This window comes from Pelodiscus sinensis, chromosome 4 (genome assembly GCF_049634645.1).
Source record: "Pelodiscus sinensis isolate JC-2024 chromosome 4, ASM4963464v1, whole genome shotgun sequence".
Classification (NCBI taxonomy): Eukaryota; Metazoa; Chordata; order Testudines; family Trionychidae; genus Pelodiscus; species Pelodiscus sinensis.
In genome coordinates, this window is record NC_134714.1 from 132,063,336 (window position 1) to 132,078,930 (window position 15,595).

General features: G+C 44.4%; 2 protein-coding genes across 2 annotated transcripts; both read right to left on the reverse strand.

Annotated features, from left to right (window-relative positions):
• Nucleotides 1–328: 328 nt before the first annotated feature.
• LOC142829330 (olfactory receptor-like protein OLF2) lies at nucleotides 329–1,267 on the reverse strand. The gene has a single exon (XM_075928820.1). The coding sequence runs from the start codon at nucleotides 1,265–1,267 to the stop codon at nucleotides 329–331; it is 939 nt and encodes a 312-aa protein (XP_075784935.1).
• Nucleotides 1,268–7,981: 6,714 nt separating this feature from the next.
• On the reverse strand, nucleotides 7,982–8,920 carry LOC102451610 (olfactory receptor 8U9-like). Its single transcript, XM_006133571.2, has one exon. It carries the CDS (start codon nucleotides 8,918–8,920, stop codon nucleotides 7,982–7,984), a length of 939 nt encoding a protein of 312 aa, XP_006133633.2.
• Between the last annotated feature and the right edge of the window lie 6,675 nt (nucleotides 8,921–15,595).

Sequence of the window (15,595 nt, forward strand, 5' to 3'; positions counted from 1 at the left end):
TCACTGTTTCCACATTGTCTATTCAGTTCAGTACAGACTGTCACAGACAGCCACACCGTGCTCTCTCTTGGGAATGTTACTCTTGTTCTTACATGTTTTGCTGTGCCCTTAGCTTACAATGAATCTCCTTGTGATTGAAGTAATAGTTCTCCTCCTTGCGTATGGACACAAACCAAGTGACAATCTCTATAATCAATGCACAGGGCAGATGAAGAGCCGCAGACCTCAGGAGGGTGTGAAAACGCCCTTTGGTTCAGCAATAAATACCACACACTTCACACTTGCAACTACATCTTAAAACCAACCGTTTGACCTGAGTTACAAAGATTCAGGAACTGGTCTGGAGTTTATTCATTGCTTTCCTCATGGCGCCCTTCACCTCTGTGTTCCTCAGGCTGTAGATGAGGGGGTTCAACATGGGGATCACCAGCATGTAGAACACTGAGATTATTTTGTCCATGTCTATGGAATAGCTGGAGACAGGTCGGAAATACATAAAGAGGAGGGTGCCATGAAACATGCCCACTGCAGTCAAGTGGGAAGCGCAGGTAGAGAAGGTCTTGCGCAAGCCGTTGGCAGAGCGGATCCGCAAGATGGTGGAGATGATACAGACATAGGAGAGGAGAATGATCACAACACTGATCGATACAGTGTAGCACATGGAGGCAAACATCAAAATCTCATTGATGCGGGTGTCAGAGCAGGAGAGCGCCAGCAGTGGAGGGAAGTCACAGCAGAAATGATTGATGACGTTGGAGCGGCAGAATGACAGCCGGAATGTATAATACGTGGCTGTCGTTGCATCCGCCAATGCCGCCCCATACACCCCAGCCACCAGCAGGTTGCAAAGCCTCCTGGACATAGTGACCGTATAGAGCAGTGGGTTGGAGATGGCCACATAACGGTCATACGCCATCACAGCCAGCAAGAAACACTCAACATCTTGCAAAAGGTACCATAAAAAAAATTGCACAGCACAGGCAGTGCGAGAAATGCTTTTCCTCTTGGCTAAGAAATTCTGCAGCATTTTAGGGGCAATTGCTGTGGAATAGCAAAGATCACAGAAAGACAAGTAACTGAGGAAAAAGTACATGGGGGTGTGGAGTCGGGGGTCAGTCTTGATTAAGAAGATCATCCCCCCATTTCCCACCACGGTGACAATGTAAATCAGTAGGAACAACACAAACAGGGGGACCTGCAGATCCGGATGATCTGTCAGTCCTGAGAGAATGAACTCAGTCACCTCTGAGTGATTTCCCTCTTCCATGTCCTCTGATCTGGAGATCAGGTAGGTACAGGGTTGTGGGTAGGAGGATGGCTCTGCAAACTTGTCCCTTCTATGTAACGATGTAAATGATGAAAAATGGATGCCACTATGATCTGAAAGAAGGGCTTAATCCACAGAGCCCGATGTCCATGGTTGATTATTCCAGTTGTTCCATACCATGCACACACTCTACAAATACAAGGATACACAGGTTAACTACACTACACACAGGAACACTCCTGTTCACTAATCTGAGCAACAAACAGTGACTTGTGACTACGCTGTAAGAGAATCAGGGTGAAACCATCTCAGTCGGATGAGATTATTGCTTATCTCAAGAAGGGCTGAGATTAATGTGTGTCAGTCTCCCTTCCCTCTTTAAGCAAGGGGAGCTCTGCGACTTGGAATCTCGGTTTGGGTGAAGCTTGTATATTCTGCTAATGACAGTTTTTGGCACTGAAAATGGCACGTTCCCTAATCTATAGGAAAGCCCAGAGAAAGTACTTCCTCCAGTGAGTTTGCCTGTATTTCCCAAACACAGAGGTTTTTCATTTAGTTGGAGGAGTTGAGTCTGGTCTCAAGTATATACTGCTGAGGATCTTCAGTTCAATACCTGCTTATCACCCTGGTGTCTCTGCAGTTTCGTGGCTGTGATGCAGGACAACAGCACTTATCTGCTGAGAAGAGACACATATGGTAGTGTTTCCTCTTGGACAGAAACTGCCAGTTGGGAGTATCAATGAAGTTTTATACTGAGATCTGCGCTCTATGGAACATTATTCCTGAAGCACCTGGGAATACCTGAGCTCAGAGAGACCCAACACCTCATTAATGAGCTCAGGGAACCAAAGCCACCATGGGGATAATTCATGCCCTGGGGATTAATTTGACCCACTCCTTCTGCCTAGTGTTATTTAATGATGTAATATAAGTCAGAGTTATTCAATACGGGTCTAGGGATCTACGGCATCCCATGCCTTTCCGTTCCACAAGGATACTAAGTAAATCTGAACAAAAAGGAAAGTGTGTTTTATTGTTTGTAGAGACCAAACTTAGTTGTTCAGCTGAGAAATACCAGAAGGGTCCCCGTGATACCACATTCCCCCATCCTCTGGCTTGGGCCAGGGTCCCAGACTGCACAGCGTGATGGTCTCCCCTCTTGCTGAACTACCCTGGAACATCACCAGTGTCCCACAGCCGTGGCGTGGGGAGTAGGCGAGTTTGATAAATTGGTAGAAAGTTGATACTTTGAATGGAAACGATGACTCCTGGAGAGAGGGGAAAATTCAATTCCTGCACCCTTCAGTGCTAGGGTCTGTCCTGTACAGGATTTTTCCTGCATCTCATCTAGTGAGATGGGCTACTTATGACAGTGGTCACTCCTAGGCATTGCACATAGCAATTCTCTTCCGTCACTTCCCAGGGTTTGGCAGTTGCTGAAATACAGCTGAGCCCTGTCTGCCCAATCTCTCACATGGCGATTTGCCCAGCGGCTGCCACTTGGTCCTGCCCAGAAACCTTGTTAAGGTAGAAAAAAAAGAGACTGTGGATTCTCTTGTGTTTTGTAGCGATGTCACACAGGCTGACAGGGTCTCCTTAGACTTTCTACATTGTTCTGCTTTTGCACACTAAGGCTGCTCAGAGCTTGCCTGAACTGCGCTCGGTCTGGAGGACGTGGATAGAGAAGCTCAATGGTGTAACCATCCCATAGAGAATGCCCATTAGACCAGATCCCCTGCTTTGTCCATGGATGTCTCTCCTTTTGGAGTCGTTGGCTAGATCCCCAGTCGATGTAACTCAGGACGGCTTCATTGTAACCAAAGGCCAAGGTCTTCAACTGGTGTGAACCTGAGCATGTTTTCAATCATGAGCAGGGAAACGGGCCAAGAGACATGGTGGATTTAATACCACGTACAATCAAGGCTGGATGGGTTTTTATTTGAGATGTGCTACCTGTAAATAGTGCGTGAGGTTCCATGTTGTGTCTTCTCAGAAAGTCATACTAAAAATCAGGAATGTACAGTAAATCTGTGTATCTTGACTCAGAGATGTTAGTGGTCCAGAACAGGCATGGGGAACCTCCTGCCCGGGGGCTGCCTGTGGGCCTCGTATTGCCTAGATTCAGCCCCAGACACTCAGGGACCCCAGTACTGGGGAGCTCGCAGAGGTGCTAAATCCCCCATCTGTTCGCTTGTGGCCTGGAGCAAACAAAATCTGTTAGGCTGAGCCCCCGTAGGCTATGATGTACAAGGGGAATATGAGGAGAGTGTCTTTCTCCTTCTAAATTGGGGCCACGGTGAGTGGTTGTCATGACCATGAGGGTTAGACCATATTTGGGGTCGGGAAGGAATTTTCCTTCAGGGTAGATTGGCAGAGACCCTGGAGGTTTTTCGCCTTCCTCTGTAGTTCGAACTAGGAGGGTAATGTAGGCATACCGCACTTGCAAATGAAGCCCGGGATTTGAATTTCCCGGGCTTCATTTGCATAAGCGGGGAGCCGCCATTTTTAAATCCCCGCTGCTTCGAACCCCGTGTAGCGTGGCTACACGGGGCTCGAACTAGATAGTTCGGACTAGGATTCCTATTCCGAACTACCGGTACACCTCGTTCTACGAGGTGTACCGGTAGTTCGGAATAGGAACCTAGTTCGAGCCCCGTGTAGCCGTGCTACACGGGGTTCGAAGCAGCGGGGATTTAAAAATGGCGGCTCCCCACTTATGCAAATGAATCCCGGGAAATTCAAATCCCGGGCTTCATTTGCAAGTGCGGTATGCCTACATTACCCCGCTAGTTCGAACTAGCGGGGTAGTGTAGACATACCCTATGAGTCTATGAGGTTAGGCAGCAGCCTGGGGATTAAGGGGTTAACTATGTCCCTTACCTAAGTCAGGTAGACTCAGCCATTAGGAATGCAAGTAGGAATTTCAAACTGGGACAAAGGAATTTGTGGGTTTTTTCTCTTCTTTGTCCCTGACACGTTTTTCTCTCCAGCTGCTGAGGGAGACAGACATGTCTCCCGCTCCAAGAAAAGACTCTTCCCTATCTGTAAGGAGGGTAAGGTTTAGATAAAGCCATTAGGTTTTATTGTTTTATAGAGTGGGAAATGGGATCTGATGTCTGTGCATTTTAAAAAAAAGGGCATTTCCTCTCATTTGTAATTAAGCTCTTGGCCCATGGTAGGATTCCCCCCATGAGTATATTAATTTGTATTTTTTTCATTTAGTCATTATGCTTGAAACAGGAATATTGTGGTGACAATTAAAGTTCTTTCTCTTTTCATTTTATTAACCTGGTTCTGGTTAATTTTTGTAGCCTGGTTTTTACTTTAGGGGTGCAATTTCCCAAATGATCTCTGCCCTGCTTTTTTCTTATAATTACCTGGTTGGTGGCAGTGGATTTTTATCCCCAAAAACTAGGTTTTTAAGATTTTGGGTGGAAGTTTTGTACCACAGCCTGGACAGAAAGACAGAAAATGGCGATCGGGGCATTTTTGCGGAAAACCACGTTTAGATTGGCCACAGACGTTTTTTGGGGAAAAGCACTTTTTGTGGAAAAGCATCCTGCCAATGTAGACACGATTTTTCCGAAAATGCTTTTAACGGAAAACTTTTCCGTTAAAAGCATTTTCGGAAAATCATGCCAGTGTAGACGTAGCCATAAGGTTTTAGGGTACTTTGGCATGATAAATGCAGGAGTGGGTGCCTGCAGAGTGGAGAAGAAGCCTTGACAAATGTGGGTTTTTTTGTTTTGTTTTGTTTTGTTTTTTGCTCCTAACTTGTGTGTGGTCCCTGACTGAATTCGGCTCCCGACCCAAAGAATCCCACTGTGCTCTAGAATTTCACATGGTGCAAATCAGCGTAGTACCTTTGAACTCCTGGCTGACTAAAACAAACTTTAGCACAACGGACGGCTCAGTGCTGGCAGAACTGGGGAGGGAGCAGGTGCTCCTGGCTGGTTGCTGGGCCTCCAACTATCTTTTCCCTGGGATAAAGGGGAAGCATCAGTGAAGTCTGAGCACATGGTGTAGTAGCCCAGGAAACTGAAGCAGTTTAGTTAAAGGGACATAGTGCTGTGTGCCTGCTGTTCCTAGGGTCCCTGGGCTGGAGTGGCGGTTGGGTCACTGAGCAAGAGGCCTACAATTAGACACTGGTAAAAGGGATCTGAAGTGCTTAGTGGCCCAACTACACAGCAAGGGGTCAGAAGGAACCTGGAAAGGCAAAAACATTGTCTTCAGGTAGGAATCCCTGGGTGATGGCCTGATAGCAGGGTAGGGACTCTTTAAAGCCTAGAGACACCCAACCAGAAGGGATGTTCGGGAGAGGTGAGTGTCTTGTTGTTACAGCCCAATAATTAAGTAAATGGGTCCATTGGAGACTGTGCTAGGAGCAACCACTTGTCCTGATACAACAATCTGGTCATCCTAGGGAAGAGAAAATTCTCTTCATGCATCTGCCTTCTAGGAATGTCACACGGGGCAGTACGGCTTCACTGAAAACTTCTTCATCCCACAACAAATGGCAGTGATGGTTCAGAGAGGGGAATATTTACTTGTTCTGTAAGGGAAGATCACAGCCCTTCTGGAAGGGGAGAGGTTTAAACAAGAGCAGAAGGACTTCCAATTTAGCAACTTTCACTGGTGGAAGAGCCCTGACTCTGCTGAATTTGACACACTTAGAAGGGCTTTTTTATGAACTGCCTGGAAATTGGAGTATAGAGCCAGACCTCAGAGATTGGACCAGAATTGAACAAGATTCTAATCCAGGTTAATTCCTGTGCACACCCTAGCTGGATCCCTGGGGCATTTGCCAATTGGGAGGTGGATTAAACATGCCATACGCCATTGCAATGGGTTTCTTTGGAAATGGGAAGGGTGGGAGGTTATGGGTGTGGCTACAACATTTTGGTGTGCGACACAGGCAGTGGTCCTCTCACATTTTATGTGTCATATATGTCAATGCCTGATGTGTTTTCATCTTGTATTTCAAAGGGCATAGCCTGTGGAGGTGCTTGATTTCTTTCTGTGAAGTCTTTGTGGGGTTTTTTTCTTTTGAGGTATTTTAACAATATACCTAGAAATGTATTTTCTGAAAACTCATAATTAGTGTATTGGTATTATCCCGATAAATCATGTGTGGCAATACGATATGTGAAGTTAGAAGAGGAAAGGGTTTGCTATTAACTCATGTTACAAACAGATGTGGGCAAACAGGTCTATCTGAAACCAAGCAATGCGTGCTGTGGTGTATTCTGTATCAAAGCAGTAAATAGCATCATCGAGGAGAAAGGGAAATAAAAGAAAACTCAAAAATATGAGGAAAAAGGCGACATAAAGATGCTTTCACATAGATATTTTGTCTCCTAGTAACCTGCTGGTAATGTGTCTCAAAGCGGGGACAGGACTATAAATAGAAGAACTGGGTATCCCAAAGCCCCCTCTCCCTCTCTCTTTACTGCTTCTGCAGGGACAGAGAAACAGCAGTCTCTGCCCCACCACTAACGTACGGAGAAACCAGAGTAGAGTCTCACAGACAGAGGAGGAGATGGCTTTCTTCTCTGCTAACATGACTGCTACCATATTGGGGTAGGACATCTGGGCTATGAAAATAACTCACAGCTAAGGCTCTGGGTTCTACCTCTGGAAGGTTCAGGTACAAGGGCATCACATGTTGCCTTTCAATAAAACAACACAGAGCAGCTATCTGTAGGTCACAAGGCCTAGAGATGCTGAATGGGATGGGTGTCTGGTACTGTCCAGCACCCTCCTGTACAACATCAGCTTCTTTAAAGTCTGTCAGAATATGACAGGCACAAATCCTGTTCCCAGGTAGAAATTCCTAAATATTTTGAGACCAAAACACAGTGGCTTCAATAAAATAATCCAACACATTTATTGACTTCAGAAAGAAAGATTTTCAGTGAATACCAGTAATGAGACATAAAGATCTGAATTGGTTACCAAGAAATAAAAGATAAAATGTCAGTAACACCTCACGTAAGAGCCTAAATGAATTCAAAGCAAAAATTTATCTCACCACCTGCTTTTCCAGTCTTAGAGGCTGCATGCCGTTAATCCTTTTAGCCCAAATCCTCCCCCAGTCCCATGTGGAAAATAAAGCGATAGTTGCAATAACATATAGTCATTTTTAAATGTTGTATTTACAGTGCATGGAATTACATGGAAGCTTGGGAATGAAGTATCGATCTACCTTTACTGTGAGCATCAGCAAATATGGGAGCACCTTATCAATTCATTAAGGTTGCCTATAGAAGCTAAGATCACCCAGTCTGGGAATTTTGAGGGTCCAATCCTGTAGCCCTTTATTTCCAAAATATAGAAAGGGCCTTGAAATCAGTGACTCCAGAACCCATTTTTCAGATTGCCAACATTAGGGAAGACTGACAGAAGTGGGTTCATTTAGTTGGGAAAAGAGAAGGCTATGCAGACTAGGTTATGTTACCCTGGAAATGTTACCCTGGCTTTTACTTGTTTTGCTGTTCCTTAACTTACAGTAAAACCTATTGTGATGTAAATGACCTTTCTCCTCTTTGTGTATGGACAAAAACAATTTCTATAACTACCACATCGAGCACAGAAAGAGCTAAAGAGTTGCAGGAGGGCATGCAAAACTCCCTTTGATTCAACCACAGAAATCGCACTCTTCACACTTGCATCTACATCATAAAACCAACCTATTGCAAAGAGGGTTAAAAAGATTCAAGAAGTGCTTATGAGTTCATTCATGGCTTTTCTCAGGGCACCCTTCACCTCCCTGTTCCTCAGGCTGTAGATGAGGGGGTTCAACATGGGGATCACCAGCGTGTAGAACACTGAGGCTATTTTGTCGGTGCCCAAGGAATAGCTGGAGGTGGGTCGGAAATACATGGAAAGGAGGGTACCATGAAACATGACCACCGCAGTCAGGTGACAAGTGCAGGTAGAGAAGGTTTTGCGTCGTCCTTCAGCAGAGCTGATCTTCAGGATGGTGGAGATGATACAGACGTAAGAGAGGAGGATGGTCACAACGCTGCTCACTATAATGTAGCATGTGGATGCGAACATCACAATTTCACTGCTGCTGGTGTCAGAGCACGAGAGAGCCAGCAGTGGGAGCATGTCGCAGTAGAAATGATTGATGATGTTGGAGTGGCAGAATGACAGCCGGAATATAAAATATGTATTAATTACTGAGTCCACCAACCCCATAGCATAGCAGGCAGCCACCAGCAGGTTACAACGCTGCCTGGACATGGTGACTGTATAGTGCAGTGGGTTACAGATGGCCACATAACGGTCATAGGCCATCACAGCCAGCAAGAGACACTCAGTGTCTTGAAAAGTGATATCGAAGTACATTTGCACAGCGCAGGCAGTGTAAGAAATGCTGCTCCTCTCGGCTAAGAAATTCTGCAGCATCTTTGGGGCAATAACAAAGGAATAGCAGAAATCACAGAAAGACAAATTCCTGAGGAAAAAGTACATGGGGGTGTGGAGTCGGGGGTCAATCATGATTAACAAAACCATCCCTCCATTTCCTGCCATGGTAACAACACAAATGAGCAGGAACAAAAAAAACAAGGGGAGCTGCAGCTCCGGACGATCTGTCAGTCCTGAGAGAATGAACTCAGTGACCATCGAGTGATTTCCCTCTTCCATCTCTTCTGTGCCAAGATGAGGCAGCTACAGTGACATGGGCAGGGGATGGCTAACACAGCCAGGTGTTCCATACAGTGTACACACTGTACATATACAAGGACACATAGGTCAATGATGCCCTCCACACACAGAGACTCCTGTTCATTTCTTAGAGCAGCAAACAGTGACTTGTGACTCTGCTGTGGGAGAATCCGAGTGAAAACCATCTCAGTGTGATGAAATTATTCCTTAGCACAAGAAGGGGTGAGAGCAAATAAATATCAGTCTTTATAGTCCCTTTGGGCAAGGGACGCTCCGTGGTTTGGCATCTCAGATTGGGGAAAAGGATACTCACAGCACTAATTATGCATCTCAGCATCTGATAATGGCATTTTCTCTAGTCAGGAAGAAAACCCCGTGAAAGAACGGGCTTCTGTGATGAAGTAATTGCTCCTATTTTCCAACCAAAGTGGTTTTTTTGTCCTTTAGCTCATTTGGTAGGAGCTTGGGCTGAGATTTTTAGTGTTGCTGTTCTTGATCTCCATATATGGTGGTCATCATGTTGTCTGTATATCTCTGTGACTGAAAAGAGAAAGAAACTGCCTGTTTGGAGCATGTGGGAAGTTTTATACTGACTTCTGTGACCTGTGGGAAAATTTTGGTGTAGCAAGCAGGAATACTGACTCTCAGGAGGTCATCACACCTAATTAATGTGCTCAAAGAACCAAAGGCACATTCAGAGTAACTCTTGCACTGGGGATTAATTTGTCCGACCTTTGCCTCCCCTGTTATTCAATGAGTCAACCTCATCAACAAAGGGAGAGTTTGTTTTGTAGTTTGTGAAGATCAAGTGCTTTTGGCTGAAAATATAATATATTGTCTCACAAATGCCACAAGGGTCCCTTCAGACACCACATTGCAACATTCTCTGCCATGGGCCCAGGTCCTGCGCTGGACCCCATTTCTTTGAGGCATGATGGTCTCTCTTGCTTACGTGCCTTGTAAGAGGAGACAAATTTGATATTTCGATTGACAGCTGATAATTTGCATGGGAAAGATAATTCCATGAAAGAGGGGACAATTCAATTTCTCTGCCCCTCAGTGCCAGGATCTCTCCAATATAGGATCCTTGGTAGCCAGGAATTTCATCACCCAGTTCTCACACCAGCAGCTCCTGTGCATTACACATAGCAGTTCTCTTCCTACCGGTCCCTAGATTTGGCAGTTACTGAAATAGAGATGAGCCTTCCCTACCCAAACTCTCACATGGAAAGTTTCCTCTTATCCTTGCCCAGCAGCCTTGTTGAGGTAGAGAAAAGAGAATGTGGATTCTCCCCTGGCTTGTAGTGATGTAACATAAGCAGACCGGGCCTCTTTACACCTGCTACAGTCCTCAGCTTGTGCCCACTGAGGATCATCATGGCCTATCTATCCTGTGCTAGGTCTGGTGGATGTGCATAGACATGCTCAGTGGAGTAACCATCACACAGGCACTGCCTATTAGACCAGATCCCCTGCCTGTGTACATGGATGTCTCCCCATTGGAGTCATTGGCCAAATCTCCAGCTATTGTAAATCAGCAGAGTTCCATTGTAGCCAAAGGGCCAGCTGTTCAGTGGCTGTGAACTAGGGATATAATAGTATAGTCAATTAACCGATTAACCACTAAGCAAAAGCTTATAGGTTAATGCTGTAGACTACACACATTTTCCTCCCTCTTTATCTGAGGCAGCAGCCCTGGGCAAAAGGCAGCCGGTCCACAAGGGAGCAGGTTCTGAAATTGACTCCCCTCGTGGACCAGCTCCTACCTGACACCCTGCACTGCTGCCTCTGATACAGTGCCTGCCAGCCCTGCCCCCAAAGACTATAGAATAGCCAATTAGAATTCATGAGGTTACTCGACTGTTTAAAAGATATTTAAGTTCCCTACTGTGAACCTGAGCCTGTTTTCAACCACGAACTGGGGAACAGGCAAAAAGACATGGCGGATTTAATACCACTTACCCCCTTAAAGTCAAGACTGTATGGGGCTCTAAATGAGAGGATCCAGCTGTAATTAGCACATGAGGTTCCATGTCGTGTGGTCTCAGAAGGTCATACAAGAAATCACAGATCTACAGACAATCTGCCTCAGTTAAATGAAGTCAATCCACTAAGCAAGGTGGTTTAAGGTGACAAAGCTTTATTGACGCTGATGGTCCAGATCCCTGGCTGGTGCCAATCAGCTCAGCACCACTGAACTCTTAAAGAAAATTAAGATTAAAGAAAATTTCAGCACCATGGACAGCTCAATGTGGGCAGAAATGGGGAGTGAGCACATGTTCCTGGCTGGCTGCTGGACCTGAGCCTGCATTTGCCCTGGAGTTAAGGTGAAGCATTAGTGCATGATGGATCTATGGGGCATATAGTTCAATGGTTGATGTGTTTTTGTCTTGTATTTTGGAGGGCTGTGGAGGGGCTTCATTTCCTTTTGGGAGCTCTTTGTGTTTTAGTGTTCCTTTTTGTGTCATTTTAAAGTATTTTGTGTCATTTAAAGGCTCAGCTAATCATCGGCACAGCGCGCGAGTCAAGATGTGGATCGGTCGACAAGGGAAGCCTTTGTCAACCACTCCTGTAAACCTCGTTTCATGAGGCATAAGGGAGCAGCCAACAAAGGCTTCCCTTGTCGACCGATCCTCATCTTGACTCATGCACTGTGCCGACGATCAGCTGAGCCTGCAAAGCGAGGTGGCCATTTTTATTTTAATAAAGCCGGGGATATTTATATTCCCACTTCATTGATTATGTCAGGTAGCCTATTTTACATGCCTCTGTCAGCAGAGGCATGTAATCTAGACGTACCCTTTGAGTGTATCTTCAACCAGGGAATCTACTCAGTTCCCCTGAATAGTTAAAAACTCAGGACTGGACTCTTATGAGAGATGTCCTCAGCTCATGTGTGAGACCTACATGGGGAATCTGATGTATGTTGCATGACTGTATAAAATGAGGGGTGGATTCACCACTTTCCTACCTATAGATTTGATACCACAGTTCCTCTTGTGCTTCTTGCAGTTTGCACATTTACTTTCTTTGTGCTTCAGCTCTTCATCTGAAAAATGGAAATGATGCTAGTTCAGCTAACATGGAATTAGTGACAATAAATGTGATAAAGATTTTGAGGTGCTCCGAGGTACCACACTGATGAGGGTCGTATAAGGATCTTCAAATATTTGTGAACCCTGTTATAAATCAGGCAAGTATGGTTACTGCCAGTCAGACACGGCCACAGGGAGGCAGAAAGACTTTAAGATCCATATTTCTCCAGATATACCATGAACTAGTAAATGCTTTTAAAACACTGCTTCCAAACAATTGAATGAGAATAGGCACTTACACAATGTACATACCAGAAGATTTTTTGTTATTTAACACAATTGCCGTATTCTGAAGAAAAGATGTTAATTTTTCATCAATGAATGTGGAAAATAAACTGGAGTTGTAAAAACACATGGTTATTTAAAAAAATGTATTTATGGTTAATTGAATTATATGAAAGCTTGGGAGTGAAGTATGTATCTACCTTTATGATAAGCATCAACAAATATGGGAGCACTTTATCAATTCATTAATGTTTCCTACAGAAGCTAAGATCACCTAGTCTGACAGTTCTTTGGTTCCACTCCCTTACCTGTTTAGTTCAAAGATATAGAAATGAATTGCAATCAAAGTCTCTATACCCCATTTTTCTGATTGTCATCACGAGGTGCAACAACCATAATACATGGGTGAATTTCATCAGGTAATAATGTCCTGCTAAAAAACAATGCATTTTATGTTGAGCTGAAAATATTCACAGACGTATAACAAATTCTAGAAGAGCTTTAACCCAAAACCATGGAGTGTGTTTGGGGTGAGGAGAGAAGATTTAGGTCACAAAGCAACCAGAGGTAGGAGGTAATGGGAGTTCCAGCCTCCCTTTTTAATTTTTTGCTCAATATTGGAATGTTCACCTCTGAGGTAGGAGATAAAGATTCATTTCCTGCTTCTGTTGAGTGCTGGCTGCAGATTTCCTGTATTTCCTGAAAGAATCCCAGCCAGGGAGCAATCTGCTATTCAGTTCAGAGATGCTCTCAACCTCTCCTTCCAGAGTTGTTCTAACTAATTAAATAGCCATTGGGATAAAGACATGAAGTTGAGCATCTCACTGTTTAGATGGGTTCCCCTAGTAACTAGTCTACAGAATCATTCTCCTTTTTTTGGCTCTTTGATTCTTCCCATGTTTTATTCACAACACAATAGCTCCAACAGGGGAGACTGAGGCCATATCTATACCGCTGGCTACATCGAGACCGCTGGGATCAACAAAGCAGTATGTATTAACTAGCATGTTGAAGACGTGCTTAGTCAATGGGCGAGCACTTGCGCATCAATGTCTGTACTTCCCTTCCTCAGAGTCTGTGTTCTATTATGGATTCTCATCAAGGCTGGTCTACACTGATGCTGTCAGGCGATTGATTTACAAGAGAGTCCACCCCATACTGTGTTAATGGGAGGGTTGCATAACAGAAGTAGTGCAAATTCAAAGTGGCTGTGTCTAGACTGCATCCCTTTTCCGTAAAAGGGATGCAAATTAGACACATCGCAATTGCAAATGAAGCGGGATTTTAAATCCCCCCCACTTCATTTGCATAAACATGGCTGCCACTTTTTTCCAGCTCAGAGCTTTGCTAGAAAAAAGTGCCAGTCTAGACGGGGATCTTTCAGAAAAAATAAAGCCTATTCCGAAAGATTCCTTATTCCTCTTAAAAAAAGGAATAAGGGATCTTTCGGAAAAGGCTTTATTTTCCAAAAGATCCCTGTCTAGACTGGCGCTTTTTTCTGGCAAAGCTCCGATCCGGAAAAAAGCGGCAACCATGAGCCAATGAGTTACAGCTACATGAAGTGGAATAACTTAGATAGACTTATAGCATAAGCATTAAAAGTTACTGAGGAAGATCCAGGACATAAAAAAGTGCACTCTCCAGAAACATGTCACATTTAGGGATCATTTCTGAGTCCAGTTTTGTGTAATATTTTCATCAGTGCTATAGACACTGGCATAGAGAGTGCACTGATAAGGGTTACAGAGAACACCCAGCTGGGAGAAGTTGCAAGTGTCTAGAAGGATAAGATGGGAATTCAAAATAATTTTGCCAAACTGTCGGAATGACTATAGGCAAATAGGAGGAAGCTTAATAAAAACAAATGCAAAGTGTTCCCATAGGAAGGAACAATGAGTTACACACACACACACAAAATGGGAAATTACTGTCCAGGAGGGAGTACCACAGAAAGGGATCTAGGGGTCTGAGTGGCCCACAGGCTATATATGAGTCAACATTGTGAAACTGATGTAAAAAACCCCATATTATTGTGGGATGTGTTAGCAGGAGTGCTGTAAGTGAGATACAAGAGGCAGTGCTTCCATTCTATTCCATTTTGATCACGACTGAAACGGAGTATGTGGTCCAGCTCTGGGCACCACAGGAAAGCTGTGGACAAACTGGAAAAGTCCAGCAAAGGGTAACAAAAGTGATTAACAGTCTACAAGTCTATGAGGGCACACTGAAAGTAATGGGTTCATACAGCCTGGAGAAATGATTGATGATATGTGAGTGGCAGAATGACAACCGAAATATATAGTACGTGCCTTTTGTTCCATCCACCAATGCCACCCCATCCATGCCAGCAACCAGCAAGTTCCAAAGCTGCCAATGGCCAGTGTATGAAATGCTTTTCTTCTTGGCTAAGTAATGCTGCAGCATTTTGGGGGCAATTGTTAAGGAATAGTGCCATGGAATACCAGAGATGAAAGAAAGACAAATGACCAAGGAGAAAGTACATGAGGTGAGATGTCGGGAGGCAATCTAGATTAACAAGATCCCATCCCCCTGTTCTCCACCAGGCTGACAACATAGATTGTCCAGAGCTGCAGGTCTCTGTCTGTGTTGTTCCTACTGATCTATCAGTCCTAAGCGAATGAACTCAAAGGGTAATCAGTGTCCTCGGAGTGAAGATCAGGCAGCTACAGAGTTTTGGGCAGGTGGGTGGCTCTGAAAATGAGTCTCTTCTCTGTACCAAAGTGATGAAAAATGGGTATGATCTGAAAGAAGGGTTTAGTCCACAGAGCCAGATGTTCACCGCTGATCTTTCCACGTGTTTCATACAATGCACACACTCTACAAATACAAGTATATGCAGGTTAACCATATCACACACACAAACACTCCTGTTCACTAATCCAAGCTGCAAACAGTGATTTCTGATTTCACTGTAGGAGAATCAGGACGAAACCATCTCAGTGAAATGAGATTATTGCTTAGTTCGAGAAGATTAATGTTAGTCAATCTCTCTGCCCTCTTTAGGCAAGGGGAGCTCTGTTGCTCTGTGACTCGGTTTAGGATGAAGCTAGTGTGCTGTGCTCATTACACTTTTTGGCACTCTAAAAATGGCACGTTTTTTAGTCTGTCTCGTTCTGTGCCCTTTACCTACAATATAGACCATTACGATAAAAATCACCATTCTCCTTATGCAGGGACATAAACATTTTCTATAACAACTGCATAGAGCACAGAAAGAGCAAAAGAATTGCAGGAGTGTGTACAAAACTCCCCTTGATTCAACTGCAGAAATCACACACTTCACACTTGCAACTATATCATAAAACCCACCCGA

Coding starts and splice junctions, on each gene's coding strand:
- LOC102451610 (XM_006133571.2), bottom strand. CDS start 8,920: ATGGAAGAGGGAAATCACTCGATGGTCACTGAGTTCATTCTCTCAGGA.
- LOC142829330 (XM_075928820.1), bottom strand. CDS start 1,267: ATGGAAGAGGGAAATCACTCAGAGGTGACTGAGTTCATTCTCTCAGGA.